General features: G+C 54.5%; 1 protein-coding gene across 9 annotated transcripts in view; it reads left to right on the forward strand.

Annotated features, from left to right (window-relative positions):
• RAP1GAP2 (RAP1 GTPase activating protein 2) overlaps positions 1 to 20,236 on the forward strand; it is a 299,993-nt gene that overhangs the window by 257,506 nt on the left and 22,251 nt on the right. For all 9 annotated transcript variants that reach the window (XM_077969813.1, XM_077969814.1, XM_028835883.2 and 6 more), the window contains 5 exons: positions 205 to 334; positions 3,228 to 3,383; positions 9,452 to 9,523; positions 10,036 to 10,122; positions 11,738 to 11,872. In XM_077969813.1, the coding sequence (XP_077825939.1) occupies positions 205 to 334; positions 3,228 to 3,383; positions 9,452 to 9,523; positions 10,036 to 10,122; positions 11,738 to 11,872 (580 nt within the window). The remainder of the gene's footprint in view (positions 1 to 204; positions 335 to 3,227; positions 3,384 to 9,451; positions 9,524 to 10,035; positions 10,123 to 11,737; positions 11,873 to 20,236) is intronic.

A 20,236-nucleotide genomic window follows, 5' to 3' on the forward strand; every position in this document is an offset into this window, starting at 1 on the left:
AAAACAAAACGTGGGGCTTAGAATAGGTGAAATACAGTATATTAAAGCCCAGAAGGTTCTCCGAGATATGAAATTCTATCCCTTTATTTTATGGAGGCCTAGAGAGACTAAGCTCTGCTGCGTACACTTAGGGGAGCTTGCATTAAGTTGCCTACTTTGCCTCACTGTCTTTTCTCCCCATCTCCTGCCCTGTTCTGTTGACAGTTTCCGAGGAGGCCTGGATGTGACCCACGGACAGACGGGGGTGGAATCAGTGTACACGACATTCCGGGACAGGGAGATCATGTTTCATGTTTCCACAAAGCTGCCATTTACCGAGGGAGACGCCCAGCAGGTAACCTGGTTTGGGAGGGCTTTGGGAGCCCAGGGCGTGCGAGGTGAAGGCCCGCCTCTGGTCTGACCTGCTAAGGGACTGCGGCCCTCCCCATTTTCGTTCCCATAGCCGGCCAGTCGTTGAGCTGCATAGCAGTGTCATAGTCCGTTCTGCTGCGTTTCTGGCCGAGGCCGTGCCTCAGTGGTCCGTTCTGTTGTGTCTCTGGCTGAGGCCGCATCTCAGCCGTCCGTTCTGTTGCGTTTCTGGCCGAGGCCGTGCCTCAGTGGCCCTGGGCAGGAGGCAGTGCAGGGCTTGTGGTTCTCCCACGTTGACTGATGGGAAAACTGTAGCCCACAGTGGTGATAAGACTTCCTTGAGGTTTCTCTGTTTATTAGGGGCAAAGCACAGAGCAGAGCCTGGGGGCCCTGGTCATAGACGGTGGTGGTAAAGTGTGCATGGTGGGGTTTGCAGATGGGGGTAGGAAGCCAGCTGTGCCACTTTGGGGCGTGTGACTCTGGGCAAGCCAGTTAACTTTCTCATCTGTAAAATGGGGGTAACACCACCCACGATAGAGGGTTATTGTGGGGATTACATACATTTCTGACTAGGGTTCATACGATGCCCAACTCGTGGCCAGCTTCCCATAGAACAGCTGTTCACTGTCCAGCCCCTGGTCATTTTGTCCCCCTTCCTGCCCCAGTGACGGAAGGCTGGTTATTGTGTGAGATTCCTTCCCCACCCTCAGCTTTCCTCATCTCACAGGCTCCTCTCACCACACCTGCGGAAATTCAGCCTTGACCTCTACCAGGGAGACCTGGATGAGACCCCTGTCCCCACTGCTTTCTTGGTGTGCCCCCCTTTGCTGCTCTGACAGCCATGCATCCCTGGGGAGAGCCGCAGCTGGTCCCCGGCTGTTGCAAGCCCGGTTCCCCGAGCCCGCCTTCTGCCCCTTTTCAGTCTGGGAAAGTAAGAAATGCAGGTGGGCCTTTGCCCAAACTCTGACCTGTGTGTCTCTGAGCAGGAACTGGGGAGGGAGCACGGAGGGAAAATTGTAAACACAGTGCCTGGCTTCTTAGGAAAGAAGGAAATTGGCAAACGAGATTATGAGTTGGCTCTAAAATAGCTACCGAATGTTCCAGAAACAAATGGAAGCAGAATTCCTTTTGTATCCAAAGTGGGTTTTCGTTCAATCTTTCACCTCCAGCCTCTCTGTTCCCTCATGGCCCCTCTCACCTGCTGCCCAGCCTGGGCCTGAGGTCTGTTCTCTCTGGGCCTTCTCAGTCTTATGTATGTTTCCTGGGAAATACACGTTGGCACAGGGCTCGGCTCTTGGCGGGGACTGAGTAAATATTAGCTTTCTCTTCCTGAGAAATGGGAAGATGTGCATGGAGTAAGTGAGGTAAATTGTGTAAAAGCGCCCAGCACGGTGCTTGGTGTATAACAGTGTTCAGGGAATGAGAAACTCAATGTGAAGGAACTGCATGCAGTAGGTGCTTAATAAAAGAACAAATGCATAGGCAGGCACCTAGCCTGGACTTGATGTACAGGAGAGGGTTTGTGTGTGTGTGTGTGTGTGTGTGTGTGTGTGTGTGTGTGAAGGGGTCTCACTCTGTCACCCAGGCTGGAGTACAGTGGTGTGATCATAGCTCACTGCAGCCTCGAACTTCAGGACAGGGTTAACATTTCATATCATGCATGAACAGCCCGATGTGGTTCCAGGGATACAGCAGTTGCTTGGTGGCCGAGGTCACACCCAGAAGCACCTGGCCCTGCTTGGGATATAGAGTTATGGTTGGGAATCCTCCTTCCATCCCACCTGCGCCAAGCTAGGTCATCAGTGCTGTCATGATCTGCCACTTCATCCCTCTCATTCACACCTTCAAGACCCCCTGACCTTCAAGACGTCTCCTCCTCCAGGAAGCCCTCTCAGGTTGCTGTTGGGCCCTGTGATTTCCCCTCCCCTCTATCTTCAAGGTGTCTCCTCCTCCAGGAAGCCCTCTCAGGTTGCTGTCGGGCCCTGTGATTTCCCCTCCCCTCTATCTCCAGAGCTGTCAGGCCTTTCGTGCACGGCAGCTGATTTAGCTCTTGCTGGCGGCCGGCTTTGTTAGTTTTCTCAGGTGGCTTCTCCTGTGTTTGTATTTCTCCCAGATAAAGGACAGGCTCTACCAGGGCAAGACCCAGCCTTGCCTTTTAAATATTCTCGCCGAATCCTGAGTCAGGGATCTGCATGCTGTAGAGGTCAGTAAGATGCTTGCTAGTCTCCACCTAAGCACTTGGCCATCTTCCCCATTTTTTTTTCCCTTTTTGGTGGCTTCTAAAGATTGAAAGAAGGTCAGGCGCAGTGACTTACGCCTATAATCCCAGCACTTTGGAGGCTGAGGCGGGCTGGTCAGGAGTTTAAGACCAGCCTGGCCAACATGGTGAAACCTTGTCTCTATCAAAAAATACAGAAATTAGTGGGCGTAGTGGCACGCACCTGTAATCCCAGCTACTCCGGAGGCTAAGGTGGGAGAATCACTTGAACCCGGGAGGCAGAGGTTGCAGTGAGCCGAGATCACGCCACCGCACTCCAGCCTGGGCAACACAGTGAGACCCTGTCTCAAAAAAAAAAAAAAAAAAGATTGAAAGAAGAACCCCCCTTGGTTTTCCCCAAATAGGAAAGCAACTCAGAAGATACACAAAGCACGAAGCGTGTTCCATGCACTCCTCCCGTTGCTGCCCGGCATTAGTACTGTGCTTTCAATCTTAAATTTACTGCATTTTCATTCTTAAATTTCCAAAACAACCACCACGAACTCTTCTTACTCAGAATTCAGGTGTCCTGTGTGCAAATGAAAGTGAACCCACTCTTTCCCCAAAACATCTTTCATGATGTTCCTAACTGGCTTATAACCTCTCAACACTTTTTATTTAGCTCCAGAGAAAGAGACACATTGGAAATGACATTGTGGCCATCATCTTCCAAGAGGAAAACACACCGTTTGTCCCAGACATGATAGCCTCCAATTTCTTACATGCCTACATCGTCGTGCAGGTCGAGACCCCAGGCACAGAGACCCCATCCTACAAGGTAAGGAGAACACCTTGTGGGAGGAAGCGGTGGGCCTCGACACCTTATCCTGTGTGGATCCTATGATATCAGAAGGCACTAGTCCTCAGCAGTCAGAGATTCTCCATGAGGTCTCAGATTTCTGGGTTTGGAGCTAGATTCTGGGTGGGGAGGACCTACCAAGGCCACCTGATCCCCCTTGCTGCCTCCAGTCTCAATGGCATCTTACTTGAGGGTTGAGGAGCTCTGAGTGTTGTATTTGGAATCTGGTAATGCCATTTGCTCGAGTAAGGCAGAGCTAGAATAAAGAAACAGCGTGGAAAGGACGAGCAGGAAAGGGTAGCGATAGAAGGGTGGTAACAAAGGAAAGAAAGAAAAAAAGTGTTTATGGTGAGGATGGAGAGGAGGTGCCTGGTAGACCCTGGCCACTGGGTGAGCCCCTGGCCTGGCTGTTTTGGACAAAGGATGGATCTTCATTTAAAGAACTCCAGGGAGGCAGATACGCAAGCACCTGGGTCTGAACCTCCCAAGCAGTCACGGGTCTGTCAGATGGCTCGAAATCCTCGCCAGTGCAGATGGCAGCGAGATGGAGCTGCTCATTGCCCCTGCAGTCCCCTGCTCCCTCATGGCTGGATGGCTGACCCTCCCCTCCTCTGCTCCACCAGAAAGAATCACGACCTCTTGGGCACAGTCTCTTGGAATCGCAGTGCTGTGGCGGGCACAGGACTCAAGGGCGATAGACTGAGGCAGGGCTTTCAAGGTGAGGGTTAGGTAGTCTCTGACTCCCTGCAGATAAGTGCAAAATGCTGAATTTGTGCCCCTCCTTGGATTCCTGAAAAGAGAGGCCATACCTTAAATTCTCAAAGGGCTCCCTGCTCCACAAAATATCAGGAACCACTGTTCTAAGGGAGAGGAAAGATGAGCCTGTGATTGCTAATGGGAAACCGTGAAGCCTGACAATGTTTCCCATCAAATAATTTCAGCCCATACTGATTCCTGGGGTTCGGGATGCCACTGCACTCCCACTCAGTTAAGTGCAAAATTCACGTCACCTTTTAAAACCAAATGTGAATCGTCAGAAGAAAATAAAAAGAGACTGGGCACGGTGGCGTACGCCTGTAATTCTAGTGCTTTGGGAGGCAGAGGCAGGAGGATTGTTTGAGGCCAGAAGTTCAAGACCAGCCTGGGCAACATAGTGAGACCCTGTCTCTACAAACAAAACAAAACAAGCAACAGAAACCAAATAGCAACTCCGTCCTGTTGAGGTTGATTCCTTTATGCCCAGGCTCATGCATCCCTGCCATTGAGCAGTTTTAGCTGAAGTTGGAGAAGACATGGTGTGGGCTTTTCTTTTCTTTTCTTTTTTCTTTTCTTTTCATTTCTTTTCTTTTCTCCTTCCCTTCCCTTCCCTTCCCTCCTCTCCCCTCCCCTCCCTTCCCCTACCCCTACTCCTCCCCTCCCCTCCCCTCCTGTCCCCTCCCCCTCCCCATCCTCTCCCCCTCTCCGTCCCCTCCCCCTCCCCTCCCCTCCCCTTTCCTTTTTGAGACAGAGTCTTGCTCTGTTGCCCAGGCTGGAGTGCAGTGGTGCAGTCTCGGCTCACTGCAACCTCTGCCTTCCAGGTTCAAGTGATTCTCCTGCCTCAGCCTCCCAAGTAGATGGGATTGCAGACATGCGCCACCACGCCCAGCTAATTTTTTGTGTTTTTAGGAGAGACTGGGTTTCTCCATGTTGGCCAGGCTGGTCTTGGACTCCTGACCCCAAGTGATCCGCCTGCCTCCGTCTCCCAAAGTGCTGGGATTACAGGCGTGAGCCACTGTGCCCAGCCCATTTCTTGAAGGCTAGAGGATCACCTGCTTTGACTGAAATGGGCATTCAATTCAAACAGCTGCTTGATTCATGTGTTGGTCGAAGCAAGTTGACTCACTCAGTGCCTACTGTGCGCCAAGCACCAGGCTGGAACGGGGCTCGTGGAGGTAACAGAATCAGCCTCAGGGCCTTCCTGATGCCGGAGAAGGGACAGAAGAAGCAGGGAGTGCAGGTCAGCCACTGGGCAGCTGCACTAGTCAACTTCTTCTTTTAATAGACACTTGAGCAGCCGGGTGCGGTGGCTCAAGCCTGTAATCCCAGCACTTTGGGAGGCTGAGACGGGCGGATCACGAGGTCAGGAGATCGAGACCATCCTGGCTAACACGGTGAAACCCCGTCTCTACTAAAAAATACAAAAAGCTAGCCGGGCGAGGCGGCGGGCGCCTGTAGTCCCAGCTACTCGGGAGGCTGAGGCAGGAGAATGGCGTGAACCCGGGAGGCGGAGCTTGCAGTGAGCTGAGATCCGGCCACTGCACTCCAGCCCGGGTGACAGAGCGAGACTCCGTCTCAAAAAAAAAAAAAAAAAAAATAGACACTTGAAGAGGAAGAACTACTGAGAAGGATCCTTGAAATGAAGCCATGTGATAGGAGGGCTCCCAGACCCTCTGGCAGAATGAGGCCTCCTGTAGACGTTCAGCATTTGCTTCTCTTTCCCAATAGGAAATGCATCTCAGCTAACCAGCTTCTCCACTCTCCCGAGACCTTTGCCGAGTGGTGCACCCATAGAGAGAAAAATCAGAGATCCCAAAAAGTGCCACCCCACCTCCAGCTTTGGTGCTAGAAGTCTTTATCCACTCTTCCTCTTCTTCTTCTTCTTTTTTTTTTTTAGACAGAGTCTCACTCTGTCACCCAGGCTAGAGTGCAGTGGTGTGATCTCGGCTCGCTGCAACCTCTGCCTCCCAGGTTCAAGCAATTCTCCTGCCTCAGCCTCCTGAGTAGCTGGGACTACAGGTGCCCACCACCATACCTGGCTAATTTTTGTATTTTTGGTAGAGATGGTGTTTCACCATGTTGGCCAGACCGGCCTTGAACTCTTGCCCTTGTGGTCCGCCGGCCTCAGCCTCCCGAAGTGCTGGCATTGAAGGCGTGAACCACTGTGTCCAGCTGCCTTTACCCACTCTTCTAAGCCACGAAGCACAGCATTGTACTCAGAGGGGTGATGAGAAGCAAAGAGGTAGGGCTCCTAGGAGGAGCAGGCTGTGGTACCTTGATCGTGCCCTCCACCTGCCAGGCAGACACTGAGGCTGGAAGACAAGATGTGTGAATGGGGCCAGGGAGGGGGACCAGCCTTCCAAGGTACTCCCCAAAGCGCTGTCCATCCACACTTCCGGCAGCACCCCAGGTAATTAACAGACTGTGAGGAGGACCTGGTTAGATCCCCCAGCGGGCCTGGGTGAAACAGGACCTTAGCTGGCCCCTGCAGGCTCGGGCTATGGCAAAGACGGCTGAGATTTCCTCCCGGACTGAGCCAGCCCCCGGAGGCCTCCACTGGGGAGGAAGAGCTGAAGAAAGAAGAGTAAAGGAGGGACAGGGCTGGGTATGTGCAGGAAGGGGTCCTCTTCTGTCCACGGAGGGGCTGGGCAGCCTGGGGTTCTGGTCCTGGCCCTGCCTCTGCTGCGTGACCTTGTTCCTTTCCTCTCTGGGCCTCTAGTTTTGTCTGTGTGAAATGAGGAAGTTGGAGTAGACACCCGCGGGCTGTTAGCCTGATACTCTTCGGGAGGGAAGGAGGCGTGCTTGAGAGTGTGTGTGCGCGCGCGCGTGTGTGTGTGGGGTGGGTTGCAAGGTGCTTTGGGGGAACTCTGTCTATTTCAGGAGCCCTTTACTGGGTGCAGGTCAGCAGGGGAAGTGAAAAGGCCACTGGGTGACAGTGGTTACCCCTTACCAGCTGCTTGCTCATGCCAGGCACTGTGCTGGGTCCTCAGACGCACAGTCTTGAATCCTGACAAGCCCTGGTGAGACAGGACCTCTCGCTGGCGGAGGAAATGGCAGCTGAGAGCTGAACCCACTTAGGGTCTGAGGCCGCAGAGCCCGGGAGCTGTGGAGCTGAGGTTCCTGTCTGGGTCTGCCTACGGTCTTGCTCACTGAGCCATCAGAGCAGGCGAGAAATCGGCTCCGTGGACGCGGGTGTGCACGGAGCATCACACTGGAGTTTTCAGAAATGAGTGTAGTCCTCATCCTACCAGCTTGGAAGGAAAGTCCAGCTCAGCCATCACCAGGACTACCCCCTTTCCCTCCCTGCAAATCCCTGCCTCCGGAAGTCCTCAAAGGTGTCGGGAATCTCAGGTGAAGCCGACCACTGGGGAAGGCCTCTTTGTGGCCCCCTCCCCGTTTCCCGTCACGATTTGTCTGTTGATTGGACAGTGCTCTGTGCGCCACCGCGGCTCCCAGGGCACCTTGGGTGTGGGGACTCTGTCAGGTTTTAAGCTTTCTGAGGTTCCCAGTGCATCCTCATGACTCACACCAAGCTCCTTCCTCCTTCCAGCCATGCAGGTCCCTTCCCCAGAGTCACCTGCACCTGCCTGTCTCCCTCCAAGCCCTCACTGGAGGCCCTCGCTGCATTTAGAAAACAGGAAGGTGGGGTTGTGTTCAGGCAACTTCTGCTTTCAGCCCAGTGACCCAGATGTCCCCAAGAGAGGGGAACAACAAAGGCCTGGCCGCCTGGTTGGAATGGGGTCAGGAGAGGCGCACAATGAGGATGGAAGGTGAAAGCACATCACAAGGAAGGACCCTGTCCCCCACGTGGCCCACAGGGCTCTGCTGTGGGACTGTCCCGCTGGAGGGTTGGACACATTTGAGAATGTGTCTGAAGCCACTTACACAGTCGCACAGACCACTGTAATGCAGGCTGGAAGATGACGGGGAGTAGGGGTGGGAAGGGGAGAGCTGGGGCTGCCCTCTGGCCTCTGTCCCAGGTGCCCGCAGTCTGCAGCCTCCCCGTCGCCTTCCCACACCCCCACCCCTGATTCTGGCTCTGTGACTGAATTCTTGACCTGGGCCGCCGGTGCCTGGTGGGTGGTGGTAGGGAACTGGGTTCAGCTGCTGGAGCCCAGCCAGAAATCACGTCAGCCGAACACGCACCATTTCCTGACTCTGGGCACTGCAATTCGGGCCGGGCAGACAGCCTCGAGCTTGGGAAGAGAAAGCCCGTATTGACCAGCTCTCTCCTGCTCTGTTTCCCCTCTGTACTCTGGCAGGGCCTTTCCTTGGCTCGGTGCCCAGCTGCCTGCTCACCCGCCCTGGCAGACTCTCTGCATCTGCCCCACTTCACAGGCTGGGGAGGCTGGCAGCACGCCAGGGCCGGGCTCACATCAGCGGCCGCACGGGGAAGGGAGGGCAGTCTCCTGAGAGCCCCACAGCCTCGTGGACTGAGGGCAGGTGAAATCAGGGCACCTCTGTGCAGAGGGAAGGTGGGGTGCGGGGCTCGTCCCACACCTGGGAGACCCCCATGCAGAGAACCTGGATGCCGTCACTCGAAAGCTCAGGCTCGCTCAGGCTGCCAGAGGTGCACGCCCCACCCTCAGTTCCTAGCCTGGGCCCCGGACTGGCTGACCCTGTGTGTGGGGCCAGGGCTCCCAAACACGGGTCCACTGGCTGCACGAGAGCTTCCAGGGGACCCTGCCTTTCCGATTCGGCAGGTTTAGGCCAGAACCCATGAACCCAGTATTTATTTTTAAACACCTGAAGCAATTTTGAAGCAATTCTGATTTATGGCCGAGCTGAGGAGTCAGGCTTGGGAGGAGAACCCCAGAGACGGGTCGGGAGAAGTCTGGATGCTCTGTTCCTCTGCGGCTAATCACCTGTGGGACTTGGGGGCTTCTCTGTGTGTCTCTGGGCATCTGTTTCCTCATCAGGGAAAAGCAGTTCTCCCTGTGCCTTCTCAGTAGGATTAGCATCACTGTCGAATGAGGCCATGAGATACCATCTCCCGGGCACTTGTGTGGCATTATAATTAGGGTCCTAGCCCTGTCCAGTCATCTTGCCAAACCTGCTTCTGGCCTCCAGGAGCACAGATGAGAGGCTGTGGCCGGCCCCGCACCGTCCGGCCCCACTTCTGGGAACAGGCTCGGGGCCTGCACTGGCGGTGCCCACAGGAGTATTTTGTTTGTGTTATGGGAAGGCGAGGAGGGAGAAAGTGGGTAGCTTTGCTGTGAGGAGTGTGGCTCCCGTAGGGGCAGTGCCCGTCCCTTCCCTCCAGGTCCATCCCATGGCTCTGTTTCACTCAGGTGTCTGTCACTGCGCGGGAAGATGTGCCCACCTTTGGTCCACCTCTGCCCAGCCCCCCCGTTTTCCAGAAGGTAGGACACTCTTCCTTGTGCTCGTCTCGCATCCACAGTGCCAGGTCTCAGTGCTTGAGTAGCAATGGTTGGGATGGAGCCGAATTCAAGCTCGGAACGTTAGGGAGATCCTTTTGCAGGTTTGGGGGGAACCTCCTTTCTTGGGGTCTCTCGCCACCTCTTTTATGCTGCCAGTCTGGCCCAGCATAGGACCACTCGGCGGGGCGTTTGACCCTGGGGTTGCCTTTCTGCTGAAAGAGGGGTTTTTATGTCAGGCCCCGGTCAAGGAGCCTTGGGCAAGAGTGAGCTCCAGTTGTGGAAGTGCCGCTGTGGCCTCCCAGGACCAGGGAAGCGGGTTTCCGTGTTGGGATATTCGCAGGTGGGCTTGGCCTGGGCTAGCAATGATCCAGTGTCAGAAGGGACCTTTCAGGGGTTCTCCCCACGCCCCCAGCTCTGCTGCCTGTCACCGTGGCTGAAGATCTCCCGGCAACAGCCGAGAATGACAGACCTGAGGGCCGTCTTGTCTGTTCCAGGGCCCGGACTTCAGGGAGTTTCTGCTCACCAAGCTCACCAATGCCGAGAACGCCTGCTGCAAGTCGGACAAGTTTGCAAAGCTGGAGGTGAGAGTGTGGGTTCTGAAGGTCTCCCTCCCGCCCGCTGGGCCGCCCGTTAGCCAGCCTCATCCAGGGCTCCTCCATCTTTTTTTTTTTTTTTTTTTTTGAGACAGAGTCTCGCTCTGTCGCCCAGGCTGGAGTGCAGTGGCATGATCTCGGGACTCACTGCAACCTCTGCCTCCTGGGTTCCAGCGATTCTCCTGCCTCAGCCTCCTGAGTAGCTGGGATTACATGCATGCACCACCACACCCGGCTAATTTTTGTATCTTTAGTAGAGATGGGGTTTCTATATGTTGGCCAGGCTGGTCTTGAACTCCTGACCTCAGGTGATCCGCCCGCCTCGGCCTCCCAGAGTGCCAGGATTACAGGCGTAAGCCACCACACCCGGCCAATCGGTCATTTTTAAAGCACCTACTGTGTGTCAGGCCCTGTTCTGTTCTCTGGGATATGGGGATAAGTTTCTATCCCTGGAGAGGACGGTGGGGGAAGAGCGGGGGGATCATTACTAAATAGACAGTTATAGTACAGTGTGCCAGCACTAGGCTGGGATGGAGGTCAGTACAGCTCAGATAGTGACTGCTTCTGCCTGTGGGGGATGGAGGGTGTGTTCAGGGAAGGCTTCCTGGAGGAGGTGGCTGATAAGCAGCTGAATCTTGATATCGGATGAACCTTCTGCCAGGAGGAAAGAGTGGGGAAGGGAGGGCCGACCTGGCATGGGAAACAGCATAAGCAAAGGCCGGGAAGAACCAGAGCGTAATGTCACGAGGGTTTGCTGTGGCCGAAGGACCCACGTGGGCTGGAATGGTGGAGACTCAGCTGGAGATGTTGGTTGGCTCAGATCCAGAAGGGCTTTGAGCTCGGGGAGGTGGGCTGCTGGTAAAGTGCTTACGCAGGAGAGTGGGGGGCTCGGTGTGTATGCCAGGGGGATTGCTCTCACAGTGGTGTCATTGAGAACGACAGGGACAGGGACAGGTTGCAGGGCAGGAGGTACGGGAAGGCGGCCAGTTAGAAGCTCTTTACAGGAATCCAGGAGAGATGACGAAGGCTTGTACGGTATGGGAGGAAATGGTTTAGGATCAAAGTTGGGAAGACTTGGTGGACTCCTGGTTGTAAGTGTTGGGGGACGTGGGATTGATTGTAGGGTGACTCTCGGGCCTGCAGCCTGGGCTCTTTGATGACACCGTGGCCGAGTTGTGTCTGCGAAGGCTGGGTTGCTGAAAGGGCCGGTCCTCGTCTGTGTGAATGGCGGCCCCGGGCGTCCGTGTACATGGCTCTGGACGAGCGTCTGCATGGAGAGGAGCAGTGGGGAGTTGGGTGTGTGGATGTGGAACTGGGGCAGAGGGCCGGGCTGGGATCCTCCACCACCAGGGTGGAGCTGTGGCAGTGGTGGGATGACCCAGGGAGAAGGGCAGGGGGAGTACAGCAGGAGGCCAGGCGCACAGCCTTCGTCTTAGCTGCAGCATTTGTGAGCATGAAGCTCAGCCCAGCTGTAGGGCCACACCATTGCTGGGCCGGGCTGGGCGAAATGCCAGCGCCCAGGTCAGGTATCTGCAGCTCACAGGAGAGGGCACATCTTGGTTCTCAGAGCCCACTTCTCCATCCCCACCCTCTTCCCTTCTAGGACCGGACCAGGGCTGCCCTCCTGGACAACCTTCACGATGAGCTCCACGCCCACACGCAGGCCATGCTGGGACTGGGCCCAGAGGAGGACAAGTTTGAGAATGGAGGCCACGGGGGGTTCCTGGAGTCTTTTAAGGTATCAGAGTGACTGATGGTTGCTGTGGGGTTGGGATTGGGGAAGAAAGGAAGTGGTCCAAGGTCCATGGGATCCTGACCTCAGAGCCCAAGGGCCAGCTCGAGGGGTGACAGGAAACGCAGGAGCACCCCAGGTGTTTGCAAAGGCGGGGGGCCTTAGGAAGTGTGTGAGGCCGGAGCAGCCAACAGTTTCTTCAGCAGCCTCCCCTTCCTTCCTTGATCTCAGTCATCTCCTCCGGGCCCAGGAGTCTGATAAGCAGGGACAGGTAAAGAGGTAGCAGTCGGAGAGGAGCCGGAGCAAGCCAGGAACATCGGCGCTTTCACCTGCCTCCTCCTGGGTCGGGGAGCCCAGGGCAGAATGGCAGGAGCGAGGACCGCAGCCCTTACGGGTTTTCGTAGCTGCTGTGGGCGCCGCAATGATTCTTCCTAGCCGGCCGGCCGAGCACTGGAAGACCTGCCTGGGCGGGGGCCGTGGAACTATAGACGAGTCCCTTTGGCCGTTACCAAGGGAGAAACTAACTAGAACAAGCTGCTAAAGGAAGCGGTGAGCTCCCCGTCCCTGGAAGTATTCAAGTGGAGCTCGGACGGCCCCCGAGCTGGCGTGCGGTACAGAAGGTTTTTCGTCTTACGCTTGCTGAGTGCTTGTTGGTCCACACGGCACGTAGATCCAGCATCTGGCTTGAGCCTGGCCGTCAGCCTGTGCAGGTGGTGGAACGGGTCTCGTGTTCACGAACACACACGGGGACAGGATGAGGGACGCCACAGGCCTGCTGAGGTCCTCACACCGACGCAGAGGTAGAGCCTCATTTCAGACGCAGGTCTTCTGAGTCTCAGGTCAGTGTTCTGCTGGACTGCCTGTTAGGGATTTGGAAGGCTCCCATCTGGGGGCATTTTGTGTAGGGCTTTATGGGGAATGATGTGTGGGGCCGAGGCGACACCCACCTCTATTAAAACCCCAGCTCTGTGGGATGCGGGGCAGTCTTTAAAGCCTCTTAAGGTGCAGCTTTCTTGTCAACGACGTAAAGATAAGAAGCAGGACCCCTGTCAGAGCCATCGTGAGAGTTCATTGATATCTTGCCTGGAAAATCCAGATTGCCTGGAATACAGTAAATGCTCAAAAATGTTAGCTGTTATTACGGTTGTATAAAGTGAAAGCCTCACATACATTATCCCACCCGGAGACTCACAACTGCCCTCAGTGCCCTGGGAGGAAGGCTGTTATTGGGTGTGTAATGATTTTGGTATAATAATTCATACTCAGTTTTAATAATTATGGGCATAGTACTCTGTGTGAGGAAACCACGCCTCAAAGAGACAGAATCATTTGTGGGAGCAGGTCGAGTTGAATCCAGGTCAGCCGGGTTCCAAATCCTGTGCTTTTAATGGCTATGTGACACCACCTCCCACTTTCTGACTTTGTTAAGATTCCACCCACACTAGGCTGGGGCCCGGGCAGGCCTGGGGTCAGTCCCCCACTGCCTGGCTGGACCACAGAGAGCAGGGCACGGCTCCTCCGGCCCTAGTTGGGGCCAGCTGCCAAGATTCCTCTTGGGGTTGGGAAAAGGAGCTAAGCCGCTTGTCCAGGCTGGTGGGAGATTCCTGGGGCACCTGTTTTAGTTCTGATGGACAGTGGGAGCCAGGGTGAAACAGGAGAAACTGGGAGATCAAGACGGAAGAGGGATGTGGAAGAAGAGGAACAGAGGAAGAGAGAGGGTGCCGGGCCGGACAACCCAGTGAGAGAGTGGAGAGTGTGAGATGCGGTAAATGGGAAAACGGGCTTGGGTCTGGGGCAGGCAGGAAGTGGGGACCACATCAAGCCTTCCACAGGCTCTAGACTCTTCCTTCCAGAGGCTCCACCACACTCCATAGCCCGCGTATCAAAATGTTCCGCATCCCTCAGTAAATGTAATTTATATAGAACTATAAGAGTTGAGGCCGGGCGTGGTGGCTCATGCCTGTAATCTCAACACTTTGGGAGGTCGAGGCAGGTGGATCACGAGGTCAGGAGATTGAGACCATCCTGGCCAACATGGTGAAACCCTGTCCCTAGTAAAAATACAAAAATTAGCTGGGTGTGGTCGTGGGTGCCTATAGTCCTAGCTACTGAGGAGGCTGAGGCAGGAGAATCACTTGAACCCAGGAGACAGAGGTTGCAGTGAGCTGAGATCATGCCATTGCACCCCAGCCTGGGTGACAGAGCAAGACTCTGTCCAAAAAAAAAACCAAAACCAAAAACAAAAATTATCTGGGTGTGGTGGTGGGTGCCTATAATCCCAGCTACTCAGGAGGCTGAGGCAGGAGAGTCGCTTGAACCCAGGAGGTGGAGCTTGCAGTGAGCCGAGATCGCGCCACTGCACTCCAGCCTGGGTGACAGAGCGAGACTCCGTCTCAAAAAAAAAAAAATGAGTTGAGCTGCAGTTGGTGAGCCAACATAATGTTGTATCTTGTAGGCATTTAATGAAGCACTTGTTTTGAGTTCTGCAGGTTTCTTGTAGGAAGTTAACAATTGGTTTTTCAGGTTTCAAGTATTTCTATATCCTGGAGATACTTGTAGGCTGTGGACACTCTGCCCATGTTGTCCAGTGGAGGAGGTGGTCCAGCGGCTAAATACGGGTGACAGGTGTAAAGAGAGTGGCCTGAGGCCGCTCTGTCCAGTCCCCCGCCTCTGGCAGGAGTCGCAGTTGATCTGTTTGACTCCAGGGGATCTGATGTATTCCTGGAGGAGCTTACAAGAGAGGAAATGCTTTAAGACTTTATGACGACTCGTCTTTGATCCAGGGATCCAGGGAATTCTTTTCAACACTAAATCCCTGCAACTGTAGGTTGAAGACAAGCCTGCTTCCAGATTCTGCTCTCACACCCACCTGAGGTAGCACCGTGGGACAGTCACATGGAGTAAGCTTTGGGGCCCTGACGGTCGTGACCAGATTTATTTTTAGTATCTTTTTTGAGACAGGGTATTGCTCTGCCGCCCAGGCTGGAGTGCAGTGGTGCGATCTTGGCTCACTGCAACCTCTGCCTCCCGGGTTCAAGCGACTGTCTTGCCTCAGCCTCCTGAGTAGCTGGAATTACAGGCACCCGCCACCACACCCGGCTAATTTTTGCATTTTTAGTAGAGATGGAGTTTCACCATGTTGGCCAGGCTAGTCTCGAACTCCTGACCTCAGGTGATCCGCCCACCTCAGCCTCCCAAAGTGCTAGGGTTACAGGTGTGAGCCACCACGCCTGGCCATTTGTGACCAGCTTTTTTCCCTCCCAGGTGGGGAACACGAGTTCTCGTTCCCTGTCCCTTTCATCATTGCCGTCACATCTCCCAAGCGTGGAGGCCTGAGCTGGGGGCAGGCCAGGTTCAGCCGGATGGAGCCCTGGGGCCTGGGGTGGATTCTGATGTTTAGGCCATGCCTGTGGTCAGGCCTGTGTGTCTGGCCCAGCTCAGGAAACCATCTCTAGTTTTGGTATTTTTTTCCTGGGCACCTTGGGCGGTGCTGTTGTGTCAACTTAGGGAGTTCACCCACACCTTCCTGGGATCGCTCTTGAAAGAAGTGATATCTGAAATGATTCTAGAAAGAAGAGTTACATGCCTTTGTCTCTTCCTGTCAAAGTTTTTTTTTTTTTTCTTTTTCTTTTTTTTTGAGACGGAGTTTTGCTCTTGTTGCCCAGGCCCAGGCTGGAGTGCATTGGTGCGATCTCAGCTCACTGCCTCCTGGGTTCAAGTGATTCTCCTGCCTCAGCCTCCCAAGTAGCTGGGATTACAGGTGCCCGCCACCATCCCGGCTCATTTTTTGTATTTTTAGTAGAGACACCATCTTGGTGAGGCTGGTCTTGAACTCCTGACGTCAGGTGATCCCCCCCATCTTGGCCTCCCAAAGTGCTGGGATTACAGGTGTGAGCCACCGCGCCTGGCCTCCTTCATGTCAAAGCTTTCGTCTCCCAGGCTGATGGGAACATCACTGAGAATCCCCAGGGCTGAAAGCCATCTCAGCCGTCCATCCTTGCCCCTAGGGAGGCTGTTCGTCCCCTACATCGGCACTGACTCTTGGTCTTTCTCCTGAGCGGCAGACGTGCCACTGCCCTGTGCTGTGCCGCCTGGCACCTCACCCCACTTAGAGCAGTTCCTCACAGCTCGCTTCTGTCCTCCTGGCTGTAATGGGAGCCTTTCTCCCATGAGACACAGAACAGTTGGCTTTTGGACATCTAGACCTACTTTTCAAACTGAACTGCTTGGAGATATTCTCAGGAATCTGCTGGTTCTACAAACACTTCTAAAGTTTGCATTTTCACTTAGACTTAAAAAAAAAAACTTCCATTTATAAAGACTAAACGTTTGGCCGGGCGCAGTGGCTCACGCCTGTCATCCCAGCACTTTGGGAGGCCGAGGTGGGTGGATCACCTGAGGTCAGGAGTTCGAGACCAGCCTGGCCAACGTGGTGAAACCCCGTCTCTACTAAAGATACAAACATTAGATGGGTGTGGTGGTGCACACCTGTAATCCCAGCTACTTGGGAGGCCAAGGCAGGAGAATTACTTGAACCTGGGAGGCGAAGGTTGCAGTGAGCTGAGATGGCACCACTGCACAACAGAGCCAGACTCTGTCTCAAAACAAACAAAAAGACTAAATGTTTGCAATGACCACTCCGAATTAAAAGATGTTCCCGTGGGATAAATACGTAAGGCCTGAAGCCTGCACTGCAAAGGCAGCCTATGGAACCACTGGAGTTGGGGGTCTGTGAGCAGATTCTCGGGAGTCTTGCGAGAACAGCTTTCACGATGAAGGAACTGTCCGTTACTCACGTTTGAAAGATGCTGATCTCCAGACCATTCTCAAATGCCATTCTCAGTCACCGCCAGCTGTTGATGAGGTTGTTATTGGTCCGTAATGCAATGAAAAGTGATGATACTTGCTGTACTGACGTGATACGGACGTAGAGCACATGCAGGCCACATTTTGAGAAATGCTGAGCTCATTTCTCAAATGAAAATGAGGGCGCCCAGCCCTCCACCGACCTCATTGCACAGAGGTGGAGCGGAGGACCAGAGAGGAGAAGGCTGCTGGGCTGGCTGTGAGGGACCCGGACCGTTCATTTCTCCCAGCCTTTGAGGGACGGTGATAGTTGATGCATTGGTCTGACCTGACCCCTAGTGGCAGGAGAGGCCGCAGCTATCCCTGGCCGTCTTCGTGGCCCTGCCGCACCTGAGGTACCTGTAGGCGGGTCCCCCTAGCCAGTGATGGCGGGTGGAGCCCAGCAGGGCCCCCACATAGAATCCTTGGTCTTTGGCGTCTTTGCCCCCTCCTTTTCCTCCTGGCAGGGGGTTGTGATGTCAAGATGGCCCCACTGTTTTAGGGGTCTGCGAGAGAGCTCAGGCCTTGTGCTTGTCCCTGCTCCACTCCTGGGTTGGAGCCACGGTCTCTTGGAGCAGAGTTGGCATCTGCAGGCATTTGCCCCGCTAGACGGACAGAGGACCCAGTGGTGACTCCTCACACTTACCTCGCTGAGTCTGGCGGCTGCACCAGGGATAATTGAGGAGCCAGTGTCCTCCCTGACGCCAGCCTTTGAGGTTTTTTTTTTTTTTTTTTTTTTTTAAATGGGAACCGTGAAACTTCTTGGTTTCTTATTGTCCTTTGGTCATTCACCAGTTGAATTGTATTTTCAACCTAGACCACTTTTTAATATACAGGGACCCTTTTATCTGGAGCCCAGGGTCCTGGGTTTGGATCCTGGCTCCATCTCTTACCTGCTATGTGGCCTTGGCAATAATTTACTCTTCAAAACCTTTTCTGTTCATTGCCTGTCCTCTCTGCATCTCAGAATTGTAGAAATTCAGTAGATCTTGTATGTGACGCTCATGAGACCAGATAGTATTACACAGCAGTTACTGTGTCCCACATGGACTCCTTTCTGGGAAAGAGACAGGGAGGAATACAATCACATGTCACTCAACGACGGGAAATACATTCTGAGAAATGCCACTCGGCGTTTGGTCGTTGTGTGAACAGCAGGGTGTACACAGACCTGGGTGGTCTAGCCTCCTACACACGTCGACTGTAGAGCCTGTGGCTGCCAGCACAGACCTGGATGGTCTAGCCTCCTACACATGTCAGCTGTAGAGCCTGTGGCTGCCAGCACAGACCTGGGTGGTCTAGCCTATGACACACGTCGGCAGTAGAGCCTGTGGCTGCCAGCACAGGCCTGGGTGGTCTAGCCTATGACACACATTGGTTCTAGAACCTTTGGATGCCAGCACAGACCTGGGTGGTCTAGCCTATGACACACATCGGCTATAGAGCCTGTGGCTGCCAGCACAGACCTGGGTGGTCTAGCCTATGACACACGTCGGCAGTAGAGCCTGTGGCCGCCAGCACAGACCTGCGTGGTCTAGCCTATGACACACATCGGCTATAGAGTCTGTGGCTGCCAGCACAGGCCTGGGTGGTCTAGCCTATGACACATAATGGCTCTAGAACCTTTGGCTGCCAGCACAGACCTGGGTGGTCTAGCCTATGACACACGTTGGCAGTAGAGCCTGTGGCTGCCAGCACAGGCCTGGGTGGTCTAGCCTCCTACACACGTCAGCTGTAGAGCCTGTGGCTGCCAGCACAGACCTGGGTGGTCTAGCCTATGACACACGTCGGCAGTAGAGCCTGTGGCTGCCAGCACAGGCCTGGGTGGTCTAGCCTATGACACACATTGGCTCTAGAACCTGTGGCTGCCAGCACAGACCTGGGTGGTCTAGCCTATGACACACGTCGGCTATAGAGCCTGTGGCTGCCAGCACAGACCTGCGTGGTCTAGCCTATGACACACATCAGCTATAGAGCCTGTGGCTGCCAGCACAGACCTCGGTGGTCTAGCCTATGACACACGTCGGCTATAGAGTCTGTGGCTGCCAGCACAGACCTCGGTGGTCTAACCTACGACACATGTTGGCTATAGAGCCTGTGGCTGCCAGCACAGACCTGGGTGGTCTAGACTATGACACACGTCAGCTATAGAGCCTGTGGCCGCCAGCACACACCTGCGTGGTCTAGCCTCCGACACACGTCGGCAGTAGAGCCTGTGGCTGCCAGCACAGACCTGGGTGGTCTAGCCTATGACACACGTCGGCGGTAGAGCCTGTGGCTGCCAGCACAGACCTGGGTGGTCTAGCCTACAACACACATCGGCTGTAGAGCCTGTGGCCGCCAGCACAGACCTGGGTGGTCTAGCCTACAACACACGTCGGCTATAGAGCCTGTGGCCGCCAGCACAGACCTGGGTGGTCTAGCCTACAACACACGTCGGCTATAGAGCCTGTGGCTGCCAGCACAGACCTGGGTGGTCTAGCCTCCTACACATGTCGGCTATAGAGCCTGTGGCTGCCAGCACAGACCTGGGTGGTCTAGCCTCCTACACATGTCGGCTATAGAGCCTGTGGCTGCCAGCACAGACCTCGGTGGTCTAGCCTCCTACACATGTCGGCTATAGAGCCTGTGGCTGCCAGCACAGACCTGGGTGGTCTAGCCTCCTACACATGTCGGCTATAGAGCCTGTGGCTGCCAGGCCACAAAGCTGCACAGCAGGTTCCTGTACTGAATATTGTAGGCAGTTGTAGCACAAAGGCATTTGTGTATCTAAACATCTAAATACAGAAAAGCTACAGTAAAAGTACAGTATTAGAATCTTAATAGGACCAATGTCGTCTATGCGGTCTGTTGACTACAGCGTCATTGTGTGGTGCTTGACTGTATGTCAGAATGTAAATGATTAGTTTGAAATGTCATTATTGATGATGGTGTTGGCAACACACAAGGGCACCGAGAGAATGCAAAGATGATGACTTATTTATTTATTTATTTTTGAGACAGAGTCTCATTCTGTCACCCAGGCTGGAGTGCAGTGGTGCGATCTCGGCTCACTGCAACCTCTGCCTCCCGGGTTCAAATGATCCTTCTGCCTCAGCCTCCCGAGTAGCCGGGATTACAGGCACCCACCACCACAACCGGCTCATTTTTGTATTTTTTGGTAGAGATGGGGTTTCACCGTGTTGGCCGGGCTGGTCTTGAACTCCTGACTTCAGGTGATCCACCTGCCTCATCCTCCCAAAGTGCTGGGATTACAGGTGTGAGCCACTGCCCCTGGCCGAGATGCTGAGATTTATGGAGTGCTAACTAACTCAAGGAACCTGGCTGTGGCCAGGCATGGGGGCTCACACCTGTAATCAATCCCAGCACTTTGGGAGGCCAAGGCAGGAGGATTACTGGAGCCCAGGAGTTTGAGGCCAGCCTGGGCAACACAGGAAGAACCTCTCTCTCTCTCTCTCTCTCTATCTATCTACCTAGTCTATCTATCTTAAAAAAGGAAGCTCGCCGCTCCTCCAGGGACACCTC

The sequence above is a fragment of the Macaca mulatta genome, chromosome 16, assembly GCF_049350105.2.
Source record: "Macaca mulatta isolate MMU2019108-1 chromosome 16, T2T-MMU8v2.0, whole genome shotgun sequence".
In the NCBI taxonomy this organism is placed as follows: Eukaryota; Metazoa; Chordata; class Mammalia; order Primates; family Cercopithecidae; genus Macaca; species Macaca mulatta.